Genomic DNA, 20,771 nt, shown 5'->3' with positions numbered 1-20,771 from the left:
CACGTGACTGGCAATCTATATGGGTTCGTGCTAGAATTGAGATAGTTGGAAAGCAAGTTTATAGGACATGTCGACGTAGGTGTTCTTTAAAATGTTCAGTCTAACTAAAGACTTGGTAACTGAGACTACTGCAGACCATTGCAGATCAACCATGATATTCGCCAAACTCCAAGCCTTTTGTTTGATATTGCATACATCGTCCCAAGGAAAGCAAAGAAGTCAGTCTGATGGTTATAGAATTCCCTGCTTTTGGAGGCTGCGGTATGTTAGCATCAAAAATATTATAGTCCAAGATGGGGGAATGACTGACTCCAGATAGATTCTCTCCGGCATAACGTTGCCCTCGGCATCCTCCATCTGCACAACATTGTCACGGGAGTCCCGCTCCTTCTTACGATCACCCTCGAGTTTCTCCCACAGACGCATAGCGTCTTCAATCCGAGTAATCTCACGAAATAGATTGGTGTTCGTTGTGATTCCCAAGCACTTCAGACCGTAGATGTGTAAGGCTTCGGAGAAATGCTTATCAAAAGCCCGGCGACCCATGTAAACATAATTTCCGCAGATCTCACATGGATATTCAACACCCAGACCGTGCAACTTGTAAAGCCAGTACGGAATAGGCTTGCCATCCCATGCCAATGGCAGTTTCAATGGGTTGTAAATTCGATCTTCATCATCGTCGTCATCAGAACGATCCCTGTCACGGCTTTCGCCATAGTCCTCATCTTCAGCCATCATGGCTTCATAATCCATCTGACGTTCGCGCTCTGTCTGACCCTGTCGCCGCTCCACATTGGTTCGGGTGGCTTGGCGCTCCGATTGTAGCTCCTTTGTCAAGCATCGAATGCGGTGTTCGCGCTCGGCAACTGCACGCTCTTTCAGGCTAAAGGATGAAGAACCATTGGCAACAGGGGCTGATGTTGTCTCATTCGACCGGCCGGAAGCTTCACGGGCCTCGGCAGCACGGATATGCTTCTTTCCGGTCAAATGATTCTTATACACGTTGCTGTTCTTGAACTCCTTCTCGCAGTCTACACACCAGATCCCTTCACCGGTGCCTTCTGTCATGGGTCCAGATGCAGAATTCTCCTCCTCCATCCAACCTGGAACCTGCTTCGAAGACCATTGGTTGTCGAATTCTTCGTCAAATGTAGCAAACAACTTGTTGAGATCCTGCAATGGCCGCACCCGCTTAATGAAACCTTCCAGGTAACTGGCAAGTTCACCAACATAGTGAAAGTATTTATCGGAGACCTTATCTTTCCGCTTGATGTTCAGGGCGGGCGGCGTAAGGACGTCGAAGACATCAAGGTATTGAACGTATGACAGCCGCTTAACTCCGGGAAGATTCAAATACTCTTCATGGGTCCGCGTCAGATCCAGGAATCGTCCAAATCCTTCTTCGCCAGTAAACATGTTGTCCACCTCGCGACGTGGCCCCTCGCCATCGCCGCGTTTATATGCTTGCTCAAGGTTCTCGGCCGGTTCATTGGGATAGCGTTTGTGGAAGTCCTTGATCTCATCCAGCTGCTTATAGAATTCTTCGAACTGATCTCCAGTCGCAATGGCCTGCGCTTCTTTTTCGCGAAGTCCATCGGCATCCTTGTAGATTTCCAGGAGGCGTTTCGACTGTTCTTCAATTCTGGTTAAAAATCGAGCAAGCTCATGGTCTCGAGCAAGTCTCTGTCGAATCTATCAAGAATTTTAGCCTTAGAATTCGATTAATAGCAACTTATCGCGGAAGGCGCATCTCACGTTTTGGGGGTTCTCAGCCTTGCGATCAGCAACAGCCTGCTCGAGGCGCTCGAGATCCTCGTGGAGAAATCGCTGGTCTTCAAAAATCATTTTGAATCTGCAACCGCCCTTTGAGACCTTTGCGTCTGCTGAATCAAAGAGTGGTTGAAGATTGCTATGGCCGATGAAGACCGCGGCGGGTTGAAAGCTGCAGCTTTACGGGTGGTCACGTGATGGGCGCCACTTCTGGTCGCAAAAAGTCATTCTGAACGGTCACCGCGGACAATGATCACTGTCAACTTTTACTAAAACTCGGTTCGCTCTCTTGTTGAACGCCAATATCCTTACACCTTTCAATATGGCGGACGGAATCGATCGACGTGCTGATGGTAAGTACTTCACGAGTCAAGCTGAAATGATAGCAAGGCTAACAGCTACCGCAGAGCGGATGGAGTTCAGCACCTCTAAGGAGGTTACGGTGGCACCAACCTTTGAGGACATGCACCTGAAGGAAAGCCTTCTTCGTGGTATTTACGCCTATGGTTATGAGTCTCCTTCGGCCGTTCAGTCGCGTGCGATTGTCCAAATTTGCAAAGGTCGCGATACCATTGCGCAAGCCCAGTCTGGTACTGGTAAAACAGCAACCTTCTCGATCAGTACTCTCCAGGTTATCGATACTGTAGTGCGTGAAACTCAGGGTATGTAATTATTTGCATCTCACTGCCTTGTAACTCTTTGTGCTAATCTCGCGCTGTTGTTCTATAGCCCTGGTCCTCTCCCCCTACTCGCGAACTTGCAACTCAGATTCAGTCCGTCGTCATGGCCCTTGGGGATTACATGAATGTCCAATGCCACGCATGCATTGGTGGTACCAATATTGGCGAGGATATCCGCAAGCTGGACTACGGCCAACACGTTGTTTCGGGAACCCCTGGTCGCGTGGCCGATATGATCCGCCGTCGGCACTTGCGCACACGTCACATTAAGATGCTGGTTTTGGATGAAGCAGACGAGCTTCTCAACCGTGGTTTTCGTGAACAAATTTATGATGTCTACAGATATCTCCCCCGGCGACCCAAGTCGTGGTTGTTTCGGCTACCCTTCCCTACGATGTTCTGGACATGACCACCAAGTTCATGACTGACCCCGTTCGGGTTCTGGTCAAGCGTGATGAATTGACCCTCGAAGGCATCAAGCAATACTTCATTGCTGTTGAGAAGGAAGAGTGGAAATTCGATACACTCTGCGATCTTTACGACACTTTGACCATCACTCAGGCGGTGATCTTTTGCAATACACGGCGCAAGGTTGACTGGCTCACTGACAAGATGCGCGAGGCCAACTTCACTGTTTCCAGCATGCATGGTGAAATGCCCCAGAAGGAGCGTGACAGTATCATGCAGGACTTCCGCCAAGGGAACTCTCGTGTCCTTATTTCTACTGACGTCTGGGCCCGTGGTATCGACGTTCAGCAAGTGTCCCTGGTCATCAACTACGATCTGCCCACTAACCGTGAGAACTACATCCACCGTATTGGTCGCAGTGGTCGTTTCGGCCGTAAGGGCGTGGCTATCAATTTTGTCACCAGCGACGATGTTCGCATCCTTCGCGATATCGAGCTGTACTACTCCACCCAGATTGATGAGATGCCTATGAACGGTGAGTTACCATATATTGCAAACACAGTCATCAGTTACAGGGTTTCTAATCATTTTTTTTCTCATACAGTTGCGGATCTCCTTTCATAATTATTACGACTCTGCATTCACCTTGCTATTCTTGTTCCATCGAGCCCAAATTGCAAAATATCCTGATACCTTATCTGAAAGCAATTGCCATTTATTGGTCCAATGCGCGCCTCCTCAGATGTAAATTGACACTAGGGCCTCACAGAAATTAAGGAGTCATCTGTGAGACCAGGTCTAGCGTGGAGGAAAGGGGAAAACATCATGATTTAGTGAGATGACACCATTACCAATCGGCGCTCCCCCTGTTCGCTAACTCGCTACGGTATCATTCAGTCTAAGATTGCCAGGCAGAGTTTATTTTCTTGATGAATGCGCTGATGAAATTTCTTGCCGAATTTGAGTTCTGGAGGCTGGAGCATCCTGTTAATTTGTCTCTGCTCATTATAGTTTATTCCGGGTCTGGGCTAAGGAGTTACGATTGATGCAATTGATTTTATTCTCTTGTGGATACACTTTCCATAAAACAAACCTTTTTCAGCCATTCATGTTTGGTAACCTTGAAAGTCCTATCAATTGTCTAGGGGGAGTTTCATGATATCGGCCTTCCTTGAGCTTGCATTTCAATTTCATCTAGAAAAATGCAAACAGGGATAGATTCGAACGCAATCCTCAAACTAGAATGGATCAATGACCTTGTGTTGAACGAAGCACCAACGCCTAGAACATGGCAGAATAAGAGCCGAGAGAACAAGGACATATAACCGCAAAGAAATAATATACCTTACAGAATGACGAGTAATGGATTCCCAAGACGAATGCCGGCGCCGTTCCTGTATTAACTTGAGATGTTTAGGAAATTTCATACCCAGAGAGGATGTTGGAGGGAGCGGGAAAAGTGATGGTACTCTGTATATGCGACGCGGTGAGGAAGGAGAGGGCATGGAGACCAGATGCGCAAGGGAGTGACTTGGGCGAGGTTGGCTAATGTTTGAAGAAGAGAAAGGGTGATTTGAGTGGGCAGATAAAATAAAAGTCAAGTTGGTTTATCGTCTTTGGTTCCAGAAAGCTCCGGGTATGATTTGTGGCTTGGCCGTGGTACAAGATTTGCTGATCAAATGAAAATGCCTGATTAAAAAAAGCACCCTCGCGAGACAGTAGTCATTGCAAACATTCTGAATATAAGATCAGAGCGGGAAGTAATTTCCCTCACATGATCAGAAAGATCAGAATGCAGAAGTTGTTCTTAGTGCACTGGTACGCGGATAGCCATTAGGCGATACCCCACGCCGTTGATTCTGTTCCACTGCTGAGCGAGATCGGTCTTGGCCGGGTGTCCAGCTAAATGATTGTCAGGAATATGGGCAAGCGACAAGGTCAGCAGAAACATACATGCGAACTGCTTTATCATCACCTGCAGAGGCGAACATGGTTGGAATTTCTGGGTTCCATGATATTGAATTCACGCAACCCTTCATATGGCCTTCCAAGGTTTCAACAAGAGTACCATTCTCCTTGTGCCAAATATAGATTCGAGAGTCTAACGATAGTTAGCACGACGGGGGATTCCGACCCAAATGGACTTGATGCTATACTTACCCTCGCTACCACTGACAACAAAGTTCTCTCCTGCTCCACCAAAAATGCTCCGGATAACATAACCACCCTGTTTGTGCCCTCGGAACCGTCGTGCAACAGTAGTTGTATCCAGGTCAATCAACTGGATTTCACCCTCCGCCAAATTCACCAGGACAAACTTGGAATCCTTGCTGATAGCAACCGAGGTCGGTTTACTCGGCAGCGAGAGGCAGTAATCTTCCTCACGAGTCTGGAAATCAAATACGTGGAGCTTGGAATCTGTGTCGGCGGCGACTAGTCGCCGCCCGTCAGGGCTGACTGCACAATCGTAAACACGGAAACCGCCCTTCCATGTGTGCAACGATGTTCCACGCATGCTCCATAGACAAAGGCCAGTATTTGCGTCGAAAGATGACGTTATAAATGACTCTCCATCAGGAGCCCAACCAGCAGAAGTAACTGGGTAGCTGTGGTGGTCGATAGTAAGAAGACAGCGGCCCGTCTGCCATATGATCATCAGCCTCGGTCAGCTATAGTGCTGATGGATGATCTGTATCGCAAATTTTCTTACCTCGACGTTCCAGACACGCGCTGTATGATCTTGCGAACACGTAATGAGTTTCGAGTCATCCGGACTCCAGCTGGCAAAAGCAACACCCAGTGAGTGCCCGGTTAGCTTATGGAGCACGCTGAAATCATTCGTGTCGTAAATCAACACCGAGCGATCCTGACCCGCAGTAACCAGCTTGGTGCCATCATGAGAAAACCCGCAGTGCCAAACTTCATCAGCATGGTGTGTGAGGTCACCAGTAACTTCCAACGGAAAGTCATTTCGGTCACACATGTGATCTGAGTAAAGGGATGGCGGATAGGCGGTATTATGATATAAACAATCGTGGATCTGATTCCGCTTTACCTGATTCAACAAGATCGCGAGCCGATGCTGGGGGATCATGACCGAGGGAGATATTGATTCTACGCCGTCTCGGTTAGTAAAAAGAAATTAGGGGCTGCCATGAGGCTCCATGATGTGAATCTCACTTGACAGGTCGGCCAAGAGCCGTTCTCGAGACAAGCTGACCGGACCATCCCAGCCTGCTTGGTCATGGAGCAATTCCATGGGGCACATGAGAAGACTGTGCGGCGATAGAGGTGGACTGTCAGAAGGCCATAGATCGGTCGAGAGAGAAGCCCGACCTCTGAGTCGGAATTCACAGATCAGACTCACCTGGAGAGTGCATGGAGCCTATCCACATCGTAATTTAACGGTGTCAGTTCCTGACGGAGGACGAGAAGGGCCGAGGCCAAATCCCGCGCCTCGAGAAGTTCCAAGAACTTCTGCTGGCGCAGGTAAAATAGCATTTCGCTCCTATCGGCCTCCTCAGCCAATACGAGGGTCTCCTCCGGGGCCGACTTTTGGCCATTATTGGACCCCGAGTTCCGGAAAGACTGAATCAGAATCTTTTCGGCTTCCGACCACCGTCCACCTAGCACCGCGTTACGGAATGTCGCCACTCCCGAAGTTTCTAGTTCGTACCCGCTCTCTGCGCTCAGCGTGGAGGCGGCGTCGTTGTAGCCCAGCTCGTAGAGGCTCTGGATCAAGATCCGCGTCACCTCCTCCCGGTTATGCCCGTAATACGAGGAATTCGCCAACAATGACTTGCCAGTGCCGTTCGAATGCGTCTCGCCATTAGCTGGCGCCGTTAACTGGCCGTTCAAGTTGTTTTTGCGGAGCGTAGACCCGTTGGAGGCCTGCGAATAGCCATTTGTGGTCGACGGAGTATCCGCACGCATCGTTGCCAGGCGCCTGCGCTTGCGAGATGGGGAGCGGCCGTCCAATCGACCCGGTTGGGAGCTGGGATGGGTTTGAGATGCGGCTTCACGTGGCCCGGCGTCTTCAGCGTAGATGCCGGTGCCCGCCGTCCGGGTGACGAGAGATTCCTCGGAGCTGGTGCTTGAGAGACGACGACGGCGAGGGTTCGTCGGGTGCGAGCTAGGGTTAGCTGGGTCGGGGTTCGAGAAGGAAACAGCGGTGGAATCAAAGGGGAAAGGGAGTTCGGGGTGGTCGGGGGCGAAGGGTTGATGATCGGGAGGACTGTCGGCCAGGTCGGCTCTGGGGATCTGCGTAATCCCCTGGCTCTTTGGAAGAACCAGGTGAGCAGACCTGCACAGGGGAATACGGAGATAAGGAGGACAAGTGACGAATCTCAGTCTTCGGCAGGAGACGGAGGAGCTCAGTAAATGAATCAGACGATGATATGGTCGAAGGGTCGGCGTGGTGGGGGGGGGGGAAGAGGGTGGGAAGCGACGACTAGCAAGGTCGGGAGCTTCTGTGACGGTCCTGGGATTGGATCAAGGTTGAGGCTAGGATATCTGAGGGGGTTGACAAAAAAGAGTCACTTGGATGGGCCAGAAAGTATCACCAGGATCACCAGGATCATCAGTATCACCAAGGGGGAGTTGAAAGGTGCACGGATCGCAGAGGATGAGAGCGTTGTAGAAGGGGAGTCGTGGGTCTCTCCGCTTTGCCGGAGATCAGCTTATCGGCGGTCACCACGACGATTGGCGAGAGCTCGTCCCCACTCCGTCACCGGGTGTGCTTCCCCAATGATTTTCAATAATCTGAATCACGAGCAGCAGGAGGAAGAGCAGGAGAAGTGTAGCTGATCCTAAACTCATCGGGGATCTGGTTAGTCCTGTGTGGTCCAGGGAATCGGAAACTGCAAAAACAACGCAGTCGCCAGAACCCGCTTCACCATGAAACGTATGCAAGGATTTGAGGATTTGAGGATTTGATCGCTGCCAACAAAGCGCCCAAAGAGCAAATGAAAGAATGGAATATGCTCTTCTGGTGGATTCTATTGACGTCTGGTTGCCCTAGGCGTCCTAGTAATGTACAGCCCAAAATCCCACAGCCCTTATATAGCCCATCGAGACTCCTCGATCCTAGAACCTAGTTTATAGTTCATAAGCTCGTAGTCCATAGTCCATAGTCCATAGTCGCATTCCAGTCCCAAGATAGATAGATCATGTACCAACGTTTCTACAAGACGGGATGCAACCTTGCAGCTGTTGGTCTATTTATATTCAACACTTGTCTAGGATAGAAGTGCCAGAGGAATGTTCGTATCGGGATCTGCACGGAGCCCTAAATCATCGGAGGGAGCACCTCATTAAAACCCTGACATCGTTTCCGGTCGCAGCGTGTGTCGCGGTCGAGGGATGCAATACAGGGCGAGAAGAACGAGCGGAGAGAGAAAGGGAAGAGGCCGCCTCTCAAACGAATGAGATGTCAAGATGCTCGAGTGTGACTCTCTGCCGGCTTCCATGGGCCTTGTCCTCCCCACTGACGCCATCATGATGCCGTCGGGAGCCGCCCACCTCCCACCGCGAGTTCTAGAGAATATAAAGCTTTCCCCCGGCTTATCGGGAGTTCCCTTCCCCAACTCTCTGATCGCGCCATTTGCGAACAATCAGGTTCCAGGATTCTCCCACTTTTCCACTTTTCCACGTTTTCCACCTCTCACACCGAACCATGGGCTGTGGCTGCGGATCGACTTGCACCTGTACTGGTGCTCAGGGCTGCACCTGCGACAGCGGCTGTTCCTGCAAGGGATGCGGAGTAAGTCAATCTTCTCTTCCTCCTCAACGCCCCCCTCCTCTCCAACACTGGGGAGGGAGGACAATGAGCCAGGATAGGCGCTGACTAAGTACATCGCACCGTGTAGAAGTAAAGCATAACTCTCCTTCCACCTGCGCCTCACCTATCTGCTGCCGCCTATCTGTTCAGTAAAGTTCAGCTACCGCCTACTTCCAAACCATACGGAATGGGATTGAGGCATCCATAACCCATAGGAGGATTGGCTTGGGGGGAAAGGGGAAGGAAATGACATGTACAATGTCTATTGCTTCGTGAATGACCTCTTGAATTTGATTCCTACTTGGCCCTGAATTTCAGTTGAAACCGAAACCCGCTCGGCAACTCTTAAAGTGTATATGGTGTGTAGACGTCATTACCCTCTGCTTGCCGCGCACCGTCGACGGATCCCTTTACGGTAAGTTCATTACTTCACGGTTGACAGCTAAGGCCACCAAAGCCCACAGCCATAACCTCATCTCAGATGGGTGGTACAGGATGCCGAATCCATTATGGGCGGATTCATGTCGTATAGAGTATCTAGGTAGCCCATAGAGAGCACACACAGCCCCTCAGCCCACTGCCCACTGTCAGTCTATTACGATTAATGTTGTGACCACGTTCAATCATTCATTCACCTGGTCGGTGTTGATAGCTGGCTCGCCCCCTGTCGTCGACAAGCGCCAATCTGTTTCAGAAAATGCTTAAAGTACATTATGTGATATATAGGATTCAGCCAGGTGCTTGCAGGAACCTCCCTCGCCCAGCTCGGGGTGACCAGGGAAACGGCGATATCACGACAATGACCCCATGGCGGTCAAGTTCGGACCACCGAGAGCAGCTGGGGAGAGGCAAGCATATTTGCGGCAAATGCCAGCGCCAAACCTAGTGTGGCAACGACACTAAAAGCCGTGAATAGCCCCAACCGGGCGAGGCTCTCGACCCCGGGTCTCTCGAACTTCGTGGTACGCCGCTGTCCCAAGCGCGTCGTCCGCGTTAATGTCGGCACATATTTGAATTCGAATCGAGATTCGCCTCCCAGGCCAACCTTCTCATCCGTGATCATTTTGTAGAAATATTTGCGACGCATCTGGGCCAGAGAGTTAATGTCACGTTATCCTGCAGGGTGGAAGTCGGGTGGGATCAAGCAGCTAAAAAGACCTACCGCAATCATGAACTGATCCAGAGGGTGAATCCGGGGGATGATGTAGGACACAATCATCACCCAGAAACAATAGCCCCAGATGAGCATGCGATAATACAGACTAGGTCGCGGGATCTCGAGCTCATCCGACAGCTGATCCCCGTTGAGCAGTCGACTCATCGCCTCCATAAATTCCTTCGAGGCGTACGCAGGAGCAGTATTCTCGAGGCCCAGGATGATATTCTTCGCCAGCACTTTTCCGATCTCGGTGGGATCGATCTCGGAAATCAGCAGCGATTCCATCATGGCTCGGGCCTTGGCCGTACTCTCAAACGGCTCCGTGGGGGTTCCCATGTAGTATGCGACGAGGCGCCAGAGGGCAATATAGTCCTCAATTTCCTGCTTACTGAGGTAGATGCCCTGGCGCGGGAGTCCGAGCCAAACCACAGAGCTGCAAAAGGTGTTGATGGTGCCAATGCAGTCGAGATCGCTGACCGGCGTGCCGTATTTGGCGACATCATAGTAGTTGGGTTGCTCTTCGACCAGGCTGAGAATCTTCAGACGGACGGAAGAGTGGAGGAGCCGCACGCGAACACAGGATATATTGCCCTCACCACCCGGTCTCATGCCATCTGCCGAGCTGCTGACCTGAAGGATATGCTGCAGCGTTTCGAGAAGACGGCGACGGACTACTTTGGCACCGAAACCGCCCGTTCGTGCCAGTGTTTCAACGACTCGGATCGCGCCCCTAGAGAGAGATAGAAAGAGGATATTCAGCCCAGGTCCGTTCGATTCGGCTCTGTAGCGTAGGGTGGGAAGGAAAGGATGGGACGTTAAAGCTCTTACATTCCCCCAAGTAGGCTCTCAAAGCCGAGCTGTACAGAGGTTGTTTAGTGCGAGGGTTCCCCATGGCCAACATAAAACTAGACCCAACGTACTACATTCAAGATCGGGAGACCGTATCGGAAGAACACATCCTGTCCTCGTTGGATCTGATCCCAGTCCACCCATTCTGGGATGGTGTTAACCTGCTCCCATAGCTCCTTCAGTTTGGGGTCTTCATCCGCATGGTCTTTGAGCAGTTTGTATAGATCTTTCTTAAATGGCCGGTCTGTGTCACCCTCTGTGGGAATTTTGTTCAACTGCTGTACACAATGATCTGCGAGACTGTCATAGGTAGAAACCATTGGCCGCAACTGCTCCTCGGACTGGTGAAGATCCGTCCAGTGAAAAGAGTATCCCCAGTAGTGATACTCGGTGCTGTTCCCTCGCCGGGGACTCTTCAACACCATGGTGAGGATCAGAGATCAAGGTCAACACGTGAGCTCGTGAGCTGCTGGGTAAAATGGGCTTGGGGCTATCCGATTGAGATCCATGCTCTTGGACTGCATGAGGATTATTATATTTTCCTGGGGATGAGTCCACACACGAGTCATTCACAGATGTCATGGCCAGCGTGGCCGTTGCCGCCAACCGTGGTCCGTGGTCCGGGGTTCAGGCAAGAGAGGGGTTAGGGCTGGCTGGGCGCTTTGCATGTGAACCCATCCGTTTTCTGCGCAGGATCGACACATACTTCGGGGAATCAGGCCCCTACATGAGAACCAATATGAGGCCTAGGGAATGGCTGTACATCTTGTAGATCAGTTTTTCATCGGACACTGGGAGACTGGTTCGTTCCTCGACTGCAGTCACGACCCGAACTGCCCTGAATACGTCCTGGAATCTGGCAAGTCGAAAGGGGAAGGGGGAAGGGGGAAGGGGGAAGATGAGACCTTTCACATGCTATGGCCCTTCCCCAGGCAAATCTGGGGAAGTATTTCTCTTGCTCTTGCTATCTAGGCCATTGCTCGATGATTTGACTAAACAGATGAAGAAATGAAGTAGCAAAGCGGAAGGAGATTTGCCTCCATGTGAAGGATAGACAATCGGAGGCGGAATGGCCCCGTAGTGTAGTCGACCGGTCAGGTTCGGGAAATCTAGCCATAAATCACTCTTTGAGTCCCGTGGATATACATAATATGACATAAAGCAGCCTGGCTCCGCTGGTGGCCGAAGATTCTGCTACCTCTTAGAACTCTGATAATGTGGTGTTAAGTGATTCAATCCAGTCTGATAACTATACATAAGAATGGATGGATGCGGCGTTGGTGGTAAGAAAATATAGAATCTTGTCTCGATGAAGTGATCATCAGCTATCTAGAATCATATCATGTGTCCTATTGGTTTTGTCCATGCTATTCCCGATAAGGTAGAAGTGGCAGTAGTGGGAGGCAACGCCCTTCATGATATATGATACACACATATATATATAAGATATATACTCATTCAGGATAGAAGAGACACTCCAGTTCATTAAGCTGCTGCTTTTGATGCTTCGAGGACATCCACACTGGTTAGACAGGCCACGAACGGCACATGTCACACGGCGACCTCGACCTCGATCGAACCTCTGCATATCGCGCACACATCTGGAGGAAGGTGGCGGAGAAGAAGGGGGGGGGGGGGGGGGGAACGGGTTCGTGGAAGTTGTTAGAAGTTGTCTAGTGGTCCATTCGATCCACCTGAACCCTATCGATCGATGGGCTGAACGTGGTGGGGTTGGATGTTGGAAGGGCATTCTGCACGTACGGGAAGGACGGGAAGGACGGCGAGTTAACGGGGAATATAGAGCACACGGTTTGAACAAGAGTCGAGGATATGAGGATATCTCAAATGTTGACATGATTAAATCCCCGCTGCCACCTGGCTATAGCCGTCTGCTGAACCTGAAGCCCAAAGCCTGGAGCCTAGAGCCGACAGGCTGGTCAAAAAGCAAAATAGGGCCGATCGGAGTGCCAATCCCGCCAGTGGATGAACGAGACCTGGATTGGATGACAGCTTTTAGGGGGGACTCCACGACGACACCCTGGTCGATTGGCCGCCCCGAACAACTTTGACTATGTATGTTCAGTACATGGGCACGGTTTCGGCCATCTCTGCAGAGCGGATGTTAGGATTGGGCCGGCCTCGACTGCGAACACAGCCTTCGCTGCTGCAACTGATCCATCGCCACGAGGAGCTCCCCGAGCCCCAACCCCCGTCACCGCCCGAGCTGCCACCGCTTCCAGACTCGCCCGCCTCAACCAGCTCATCCAGCTCGACCAGCTCGACCAGCTCGACCACCTCCTCCCTCATCTCCTCCTCCTCTCCTGCCCCCCAAACCTCTTCCAAAATGGCTCCGTCCACGGAAAGCCATGCTCATGGCTCGATCTTTTCCGTCTCCGGACCCGTCGTCGTGGCCGAACACATGATCGGATGTGCTATGTACGAGTTGGTATGCTGCCCACCTTCTCCCCCCCCCCCACAACTCACGGAAGCATCGTACTGACGTTTTTTGCTGTTTCTTCTTAGTGCCATGTCGGTCATGACTTGCTTGTGGGTGAAGTCATCCGTATTGAAGCCGACAAAGCCACGATTCAGGTCTATGAGGAAACCGGTACGTCTGCTCTCTCTCTCCTCCCCACTCCCCGGGGCCACGTATGCTTCGGGCTGCCTAAAGTTTGCGCCCTCATGATCGACGATACTAATTGAGACAACTTCGTCTGAACAACAGCCGGCCTGACTGTTGGTGACCCTGTGACCCGGACCGGCAAGCCTCTCTCCGTGGAGCTGGGCCCCGGTCTGATGGAGACGATCTACGATGGCATTCAACGACCCCTCAAAGCTATCTCCGATAAGTCGGGAAGCATCTACATTCCCCGCGGTATCTCTGTCAACGCGCTGGACCGCGAGAAGAAATGGGAGTACAAGCCTGCCGCCTTCAAGGTCGGCGATCACATCACCGGCGGCGACATCTGGGGCACTGTGTTCGAGAACAGCTTGGTCAACGACCACAAAATCCTGCTGCCCCCGCGCGCCCGCGGTACCATCACCCGGATTGCCCCTGCCGGCAACTACACGGTGGAAGAGAAGCTGCTGGAGGTCGAGTTCGAGGGCAAGAAAACCGAGTACGGCATGATGCAGACCTGGCCCGTCCGTGCGCCCCGCCCCGTCGCCGACCGGCTGTCCGCCGATGCGCCCTTCATTGTCGGCCAGAGAGTGCTGGATGCTCTCTTCCCCAGCGTCCAGGGCGGCACTGTGTGTATCCCCGGTGCCTTCGGATGCGGCAAGACCGTCATTTCCCAAAGTGTGTCCAAGTTTTCAAACAGTGATATCATCGTTTATGTTGGCTGTGGTGAGCGCGGTAATGAGATGGCCGAAGTTTTGATGGATTTTCCTGAGGTATGTTCTTATGCTCACCCATGATGATATCGGTGCAGGACTTGGTAATAATGTGTTGCTTTTCTTTACTAGTTGACCATCAACGTCGAAGGTCGCAAAGAGCCCATCATGAAGCGAACCTGTCTGATCGCCAACACCTCCAACATGCCTGTCGCCGCTCGGGAGGCTTCGATCTACACCGGTATCACCATCGCCGAATATTTCCGTGACCAGGGCAAAGACGTGGCCATGATGGCTGACTCCAGTTCCCGCTGGGCCGAGGCTCTGCGTGAAATCTCGGGTCGTCTGGGAGAGATGCCCGCTGACCAGGGTTTCCCTGCGTACCTAGGTGCCAAGCTGGCCTCGTTCTATGAGCGTGCCGGTAAGAGCAGTGCCCTGGGTAGTCCTGAGCGTATCGGCAGTGTGAGCATTGTCGGCGCCGTCAGCCCACCAGGTGGTGATTTCTCCGATCCCGTTACCAGCAGTACTCTTGGTATTGTACAGGTCTTCTGGGGTCTGGATAAGAAGCTGGCCCAGCGCAAGCATTTCCCCTCGGTCAACACTGCCATGTCCTACAGCAAATATACTACCGTCCTAGATAACTACTACGAGAAGCACAACCCCGATTTCCCTCGCCTGCGTGACCAGATTCGTGAGCTGCTGTCCAAATCCGAGGATCTTGATCAAGTCGTGCAGCTGGTTGGTAAGGCGGCGCTTGGTGACTCGGACAAGATCACCCTGGATGTCGCCGCTATGCTCAAGGATGATTTCCTCCAGCAAAACGGTTACAGTGACTATGACCAGTTCTGTCCCTTGTGGAAGACTGAGTACATGATGAAGGCGTTCATGGGTTTCCACGACGAGGCACAGAAGGCTATCGCCCAGGGCCAGAACTGGAGCAAGGTGCGTGAGGCCACCGCCGATATCCAGAGTGCCCTACGGAGCATGAAGTTTGAGGTTCCCGACGACGAGCAGGAGGTGTCGGGCAAGTACGAGAAGGTGCTCCAGTCTATGTCGGAACGATTTGCTTCGGTGTCGGACGAATAGACAGGTGTGTGGTGGGAGATCTCTATTTTGCTGTGCATTTTCTCTCCCTCCCCTCCCTCCCTCTCTTTCTCTCTCTCTTTCCCTTCTTTTCTGTTTCCGGCCATTATACTTGTCTAGCACGCATTCACCCTGTAGTTATTGTTTCAAATCGACGATTGTTCTTCTTTGGGGCAGACCTTCTCCCGTATTAAGCATATTAGGCATCGAAATACTCGAGAGAGCCCTCGTTTCCCGAGCCCCGGCGCGTGACCAGGCGACCGCGGAACCATCTAGCACGTATAGCCAGTACAGAAAGTGTATATTAGATGTACATAAACTATATACAATGTCTGTACATAGCATATCGAGAGCGCGCATGTGGCCCATTCAGACCTGAGGACGGAGTACAGTATATACTTCGGGCAGCCGTCGGGGAGACTTCTGACTGCAGTGTTGCCTGCCAACGTGGAGCCCTCGGGGCTGGACTCACCCGCCACTCGCATCACCGCCTTCGACACTCGCCGACCAACAAACAATCTTCCGCTTCCAACTTTCTCTACGTGCCTCTTTCTCTTCACCCTTTTCTGGTTTTTCCTTGATATTCTTTTGTGCCCAACAGAGTCTTCCTCCAATACTTCGCCAGCCATGGCATCCCCGACCACTGGCTACTCGTATGCAGCCCACTTCCCCCTGTCCATCCCCCTCCTCCACTCCGATGCATCGGCCCTAACTAGGTTGTGCGCAGTATAAATGTGAATGATCCTAGCTTGATCTCACTGGTCAACAAGCTTCAAGATGTGTTTTCTACAGTCGGCGTACGTTCCTCCCCACCTCTGCGAATGTGTGGCAACCGTGGTCTCTTATCCGAAACTGACACCGCTGCTTTGATCCAGGTCCACAACCCCATCGACTTGCCCCAGATTGTCGTCGTCGGATCGCAGTCGAGTGGAAAGAGTTCAGTACTAGAGAACATTGTCGGTCGTGATTTGTATGCGCTCCTCCGATCTCCTTGGATTCCTCCCCCGGCCCGTCTGCGCAACCCTGGTGGCGGTGGGGGTGCCTCCGGTGGTGTCGTCGTCAGCTATTGCTAACCACATTTTACGGGATTTGTAGCTTGCCTCGTGGTTCCGGAATTGTCACTCGGAGACCTCTCATTCTGCAACTTATCAACAGACCCGCTACCGCGCAAACAAATGGCGACAAGAAGCTCGAGACCACCGATAGCGAGTCCAACGTCGATGAGTATGGCGAATTCCTACACATGCCTGGCCAGAAGTTCTTCGATTTCAACAAGATTCGCGAGGAGATCGTCCGTGAGACTGAGACCAAGGTTGGCCGCAATGCCGGTATCTCACCTGCTCCGATCAACCTTCGAATCTACTCGCCCAACGTCCTCACCCTGACCCTTGTCGATCTGCCCGGGTTGACCAAGGTGCCCGTCGGAGACCAACCGAAGGATATCGAGCGTCAGATTAAGGACATGGTGCTCAAGTACATCAGCAAGCCCAACGCCATCATCCTTGCCGTGACTTCGGCCAACCAGGATCTGGCCAACTCTGATGGTCTGAAGCTCGCGCGTGAGGTAGATCCGGAGGGCCAGCGCACCATCGGTGTGTTGAGTAAGGTTGATCTGATGGACGAGGGCACTGATGTCGTGGATATTCTCGCTGGACGAATTATCCCCCTGCGCCTGGGTTACGTTCCCGTTGTTAACCGTGGCCAGCGTGATATTGAGAACAAGAAGCTCATTGCCTACGCTTTGGAGAACGAGAAGAATTTCTTCGAAAACCACAAGGCTTACCGAAACAAGGCATCCTATTGCGGTACTCCCTACCTTGCTCGGAAATTGAACTTGGTATGCTCTATCCTACTAACTTGATATGGATCCTGGCAGACTAGGAAACTGACTTGTTTTTTTAAAAAAGATCCTTATGATGCATATTAAGCAAACTCTGCCCGATATCAAGGCTCGTATTTCCTCCTCGCTGCAGAAATATACTACCGAGCTGTCACAACTTGGCGATTCAATGCTTGGCAACAGCGCCAACATTATCCTCAATATCATTACTGAGTTCAGCAATGAATACCGCACGGTATTGGAAGGCAACAACCAGGAGCTATCCAGCATCGAACTCTCGGGTGGTGCTCGTATTAGCTTCGTGTTCCACGAGCTCTACTCAAATGGTGTCAAGGCTGTGGATCCCTTCGATCAAGTGAAGGACATCGATATTCGCACTATTCTCTACAACTCGTCGGGTTCATCCCCGGCCCTGTTCGTCGGAACCACTGCCTTTGAATTGATTGTGAAGCAACAAATCAAGCGACTGGAAGACCCTAGCACCAAGTGTATTTCGCTGGTCTATGACGAGCTGGTGCGCATCCTCGGCCAACTGCTTAACAAGCAGCTGTTCCGTCGCTATCCGATGCTGAAGGAGAAATTCCATGCCGTTGTCATTGCTTTCTTCAAGAAGTGCATGGACCCCACCAACAAGTTGGTTAAAGATCTGATCAGCATGGAAGCCACCTATATCAACACTGGCCACCCCGACTTCCTCAACGGTCACCGCGTACGCATCTACAACCGCATTTCATGTCAGGCGAAGTGATTGCTAATTTTATTTAGGCTATGGCTATCGTCAACGAACGCCAGCAGGCCGCCAAGCCTACCCAGGTCGATCCGAAGACTGGCAAGCCTCTGCCCCCTCGTGCGCAGAGCCCATCTCTGGATACCACTGGCGAGGCCGGCAATCAGAGTGGATTCTTCGGTAGCTTCTGGGCTTCCAAGAACAAGAAGAAGATGGCTGCCATGGAAGCTCCGCCACCTACCCTTAAGGCCTCTGCCAGTCTGTCCGAGCGCGAAGCCACTGAGGTCGAAGTGATCAGTAAGTTCATAAAACAGCCATTTGCAAGATATCCAGGAATTGACTCGAATTACAGAGCTCTTGATTACCTCCTACTTCAACATCGTCAAGCGTACCATGATCGACATGGTTCCTAAGGCCGTCATGTACACCCTCGTCCAGTACGTAAAGCCACTTATTCAATACCTATACCTCCCTCCTCTCTCTGTATACTGACATTATTCCAGGTTCACCAAGGATGAGATGCAGCGCGAGCTTCTAGAGAACATGTACCGCAACAATGAGCTAGACGACTTGCTAAAGGAGAGCGACTACACCATTCGCCGGCGGAAGGAATGCCAGCAGATGGTCGAGAGCCTGGGCCGCGCCAGTGAGATCGTCAGTCAGGTCCAGTAAGCGGGTTTTTGCCCTTCACAAGAGGGAGCTAGTTCCTGAAGGTGCGATTCGTTACTTCGTTGTTCGCGTTGGGAAGGATAAACGGCGAAGGTTATCTGGGCGTCGACTGTATGATTGAAATATCTTTATCGCGCTGGCGGAGTTGGGAACACCACCGCATCTCTCATCTTTTTTTTGTGATTTTGCCACGGTTTCGAACTTTGACTATACTCGTTTCTTTCTTTCTCGCACAGTCGCGCCGCCTTGCTTCCTGCTTTGATCCAGCCCTGGTGGGCACTGCCCGGGTCGGCACTTAGAGCCATTGGACACTGTTTGGTCGTTTCCAGAGGCTTTGATCTGCCTTGGAAGGGAGGTCCGCTGCCTCATCCTCTCTCACAGCCCCCTTCCCTCTCTCTGTTTCTCCTCGAATTTGAAAGCTTTATACCGTTCCCCCACCCCCAGGCCCCCTTCCACCTTGTTAAGGTCTTATCATTTTCTGTTTGTTTCTCACCTTTTTGGAGACTCATGATCCTGCTTCCAGATGATGATTGTATCGACTAATGATTGTGTCTCTGCCCCAACGTCGCTTAGAATTTTATCGTTCTGGTTTAAATAAATTATATGTTCTGTTTTGAATAATTACCCTGGTACATTCGAATTCAATTTCTATATAGAAGGATTGGGTTTTGGTTTGTAATGCATATCTGCATCGCGTATCAAGAGAGTGTGGATGGAATCACTACATCCGACATTCTCCTTGTTGGCATCTTCACCCAAATCCCGTATTCGAGTCATATATATTTTTCTTCTGCGCGCAGGCACACATATTCGGCACCTTAATATGGTGCACCATGCAAGAGAAGAGATCCAGTCAGTGATCAGATAGATAACTGAAATGATTATGACTATGTCCCCACCTCAAAAATTCGTATTCTCAACTTCTAGAGAAGAAACTACTGTCATTGACTACGAGCAGCACACCGAAGATGAGGCTGTAGAATTCACTTGTGGTGATAGAACTAAAATAAATCTCTCTACCTCAACAAGGTTCCATAACTCAGTTGGTTAGAGTGTGGTGCTAATAACGCCAAAGTCGAGGGTTCGACCCCCTCTGGAACCATCTGTTTCTTTTTTGCTAATACCGAACTTAAATGAAGTTGGATTATAATATCAATTAACGATCGACAAATCACCAAGTGGCCTTCATAGCTCAGTTGGTAGAGCGTTGCACTAGTAATGCAAAGGTCAGTCGTTCGAATCGGCTTGAAGGCAATTTGCGAGTTCCTTAATTTTTTTTTTCACACGACAGCGATGTAATTTTTTCGGCTCGCTGGCAGTAACATGATATTCATCAGACCAGATGATAGCGTATTCGAACGTTACATTAAAATTATTTTTCAAACCCAATGGCAAAATTCCAAAGTTCTTCTCTTCCATGTCGGCAATCAGCCACCCGAAATTTTCCGTCATCTAGTATTCCAGACCCTCCACATGACGTATATTCCCCGAATTCCCAGCAGCGGGAAAAAACAATTCCTACATTTGCAAATGAATGTCGGCAATTTTTCATCCGGAAAGTTGATTTGGTCCGAGAGCGAGCAAATGCTATGAGGTTATAACGATGTGCCGGGGTTCGCTCCATGTAGATTTACTTATGTTTGAAAGTTGTCAGTGTAGGGTACCATAGGGTGAGCATCTTGGGAAGCAGACCGCGGTTACATTGGGAATCCTTAGGCATCATGTTCCAGTCCACGCTAGCACCAAGGTTGAGCTTCATTAGCATTGCACGCACAAACTTTGCTGATATCGAGTCCTAGAGCCTAAGATACTCATGTTACGTATCCTAAGCATAAAACAAATGACGGGGGACGGAAAACTCCCTCTGTTTTGTCAAGCATGAAAATGGTTAATGATACGTGAAGAGATGCGACTTACTCCGGTCCTCAATTCGGAATACAAGACTGCCCGGCTCCAACAATAACAGTAGTATTTATCTACCGGCATGCCTGATCAACCAGACAGGAGGTATCTCTATCAAGGTGCTTATGTAGAAGGCCTACAATCGAATGCATTTCGGAGTCATCCGGGCCATTCTGTAATTTGTGCATCGAAATTTAGGAAGTGATGGTGGCAGTTGGATTCGAACCACCGGGGCGGAGTTCGTGCCGGATTCCAAGTGCCTGTGTTATGTTGCATAGGAGAGCCAACACCTGGTCTGAGACAACTTCTGCGATGTTCAGCGGGGAGTAGCAGAGTGACTTCGTCCAGTGTCTCCTCGATTTCCGCAGTTGGTGTTGTTTTGTGAGGAGCCAGCATTGGCGCGAAGGAGGTGGGTCGGGTGGTGATAATCGCCATCGCCCCCTTGGATGAGCTTCGGGGTCCCGTCGTTTATGAGGCCACGGCAGCACATGGATTTTTCCTGTGGCGACACAATCACAGGACCCAGCAGCGGCTCTAGCTCCCCCCGTTAAACTCATCGATCTTTTCCC

General features: G+C 51.0%; 6 protein-coding genes across 6 annotated transcripts; 3 read left to right on the top strand and 3 right to left on the bottom strand.

The window, feature by feature from the left end:
• Positions 1 to 231: 231 nt before the first annotated feature.
• Positions 232 to 1,848, bottom strand: N7462_010935 (SF3a splicing factor complex subunit PRP9; the record flags this gene model as incomplete). Its single annotated transcript, XM_057082649.1, has 3 exons — positions 232 to 256; positions 311 to 1,695; positions 1,759 to 1,848. The coding sequence occupies 3 exons, from the start codon at positions 1,846 to 1,848 to the stop codon at positions 232 to 234; spliced, it is 1,500 nt and encodes a 499-aa protein (XP_056929689.1).
• Positions 1,849 to 2,095: 247 nt separating this feature from the next.
• On the top strand, positions 2,096 to 3,485 carry N7462_010934 (ATP-dependent RNA helicase eIF4A; the record flags this gene model as incomplete). The annotated part of the gene is made up of 5 exons (XM_057082648.1): positions 2,096 to 2,126; positions 2,181 to 2,419; positions 2,503 to 2,730; positions 2,796 to 3,396; positions 3,466 to 3,485. The coding sequence occupies 5 exons, from the start codon at positions 2,096 to 2,098 to the stop codon at positions 3,483 to 3,485; spliced, it is 1,119 nt and encodes a 372-aa protein (XP_056929688.1).
• Positions 3,486 to 4,648: 1,163 nt separating this feature from the next.
• Positions 4,649 to 7,139, bottom strand: N7462_010933 (WD40 repeat domain-containing protein; the record flags this gene model as incomplete). The annotated part of the gene is made up of 6 exons (XM_057082647.1): positions 4,649 to 4,763; positions 4,815 to 4,962; positions 5,022 to 5,502; positions 5,572 to 5,975; positions 6,042 to 6,157; positions 6,229 to 7,139. Coding segments are annotated over 6 exons (2,175 nt in total), but the record flags the coding sequence as incomplete, so codon positions are not given.
• A 2,315-nt stretch (positions 7,140 to 9,454) lies between these two features.
• On the bottom strand, positions 9,455 to 11,073 carry N7462_010932 (oxygenase MpaB family protein; the record flags this gene model as incomplete). The annotated part of the gene is made up of 4 exons (XM_057082646.1): positions 9,455 to 9,727; positions 9,803 to 10,580; positions 10,628 to 10,656; positions 10,720 to 11,073. 4 exons carry the CDS (start codon positions 11,071 to 11,073, stop codon positions 9,455 to 9,457), a joined length of 1,434 nt encoding a protein of 477 aa, XP_056929686.1.
• Positions 11,074 to 12,719: 1,646 nt separating this feature from the next.
• On the top strand, positions 12,720 to 15,067 carry N7462_010931 (H(+)-transporting V1 sector ATPase subunit A; the record flags this gene model as incomplete). Its single annotated transcript, XM_057082645.1, has 4 exons — positions 12,720 to 13,094; positions 13,172 to 13,256; positions 13,374 to 14,041; positions 14,114 to 15,067. 4 exons carry the CDS (start codon positions 12,720 to 12,722, stop codon positions 15,065 to 15,067), a joined length of 2,082 nt encoding a protein of 693 aa, XP_056929685.1.
• Positions 15,068 to 15,691: 624 nt separating this feature from the next.
• Positions 15,692 to 18,303, top strand: N7462_010930 (dynamin-like GTPase vpsA; the record flags this gene model as incomplete). Its single annotated transcript, XM_057082644.1, has 8 exons — positions 15,692 to 15,717; positions 15,792 to 15,861; positions 15,940 to 16,034; positions 16,160 to 16,901; positions 16,972 to 17,613; positions 17,670 to 17,928; positions 17,984 to 18,068; positions 18,135 to 18,303. The coding sequence occupies 8 exons, from the start codon at positions 15,692 to 15,694 to the stop codon at positions 18,301 to 18,303; spliced, it is 2,088 nt and encodes a 695-aa protein (XP_056929684.1).
• Between the last annotated feature and the right edge of the window lie 2,468 nt (positions 18,304 to 20,771).

This window comes from Penicillium macrosclerotiorum (genome assembly GCF_028827735.1).
Source record: "Penicillium macrosclerotiorum strain IBT 26536 chromosome Unknown utg000010l_segment0_segment0, whole genome shotgun sequence".
In the NCBI taxonomy this organism is placed as follows: domain Eukaryota; kingdom Fungi; phylum Ascomycota; class Eurotiomycetes; order Eurotiales; family Aspergillaceae; genus Penicillium; species Penicillium macrosclerotiorum.
Note: the sequence above shows the minus strand (reverse complement) of the source record. Positions and strands in the feature narration are given on the sequence as shown.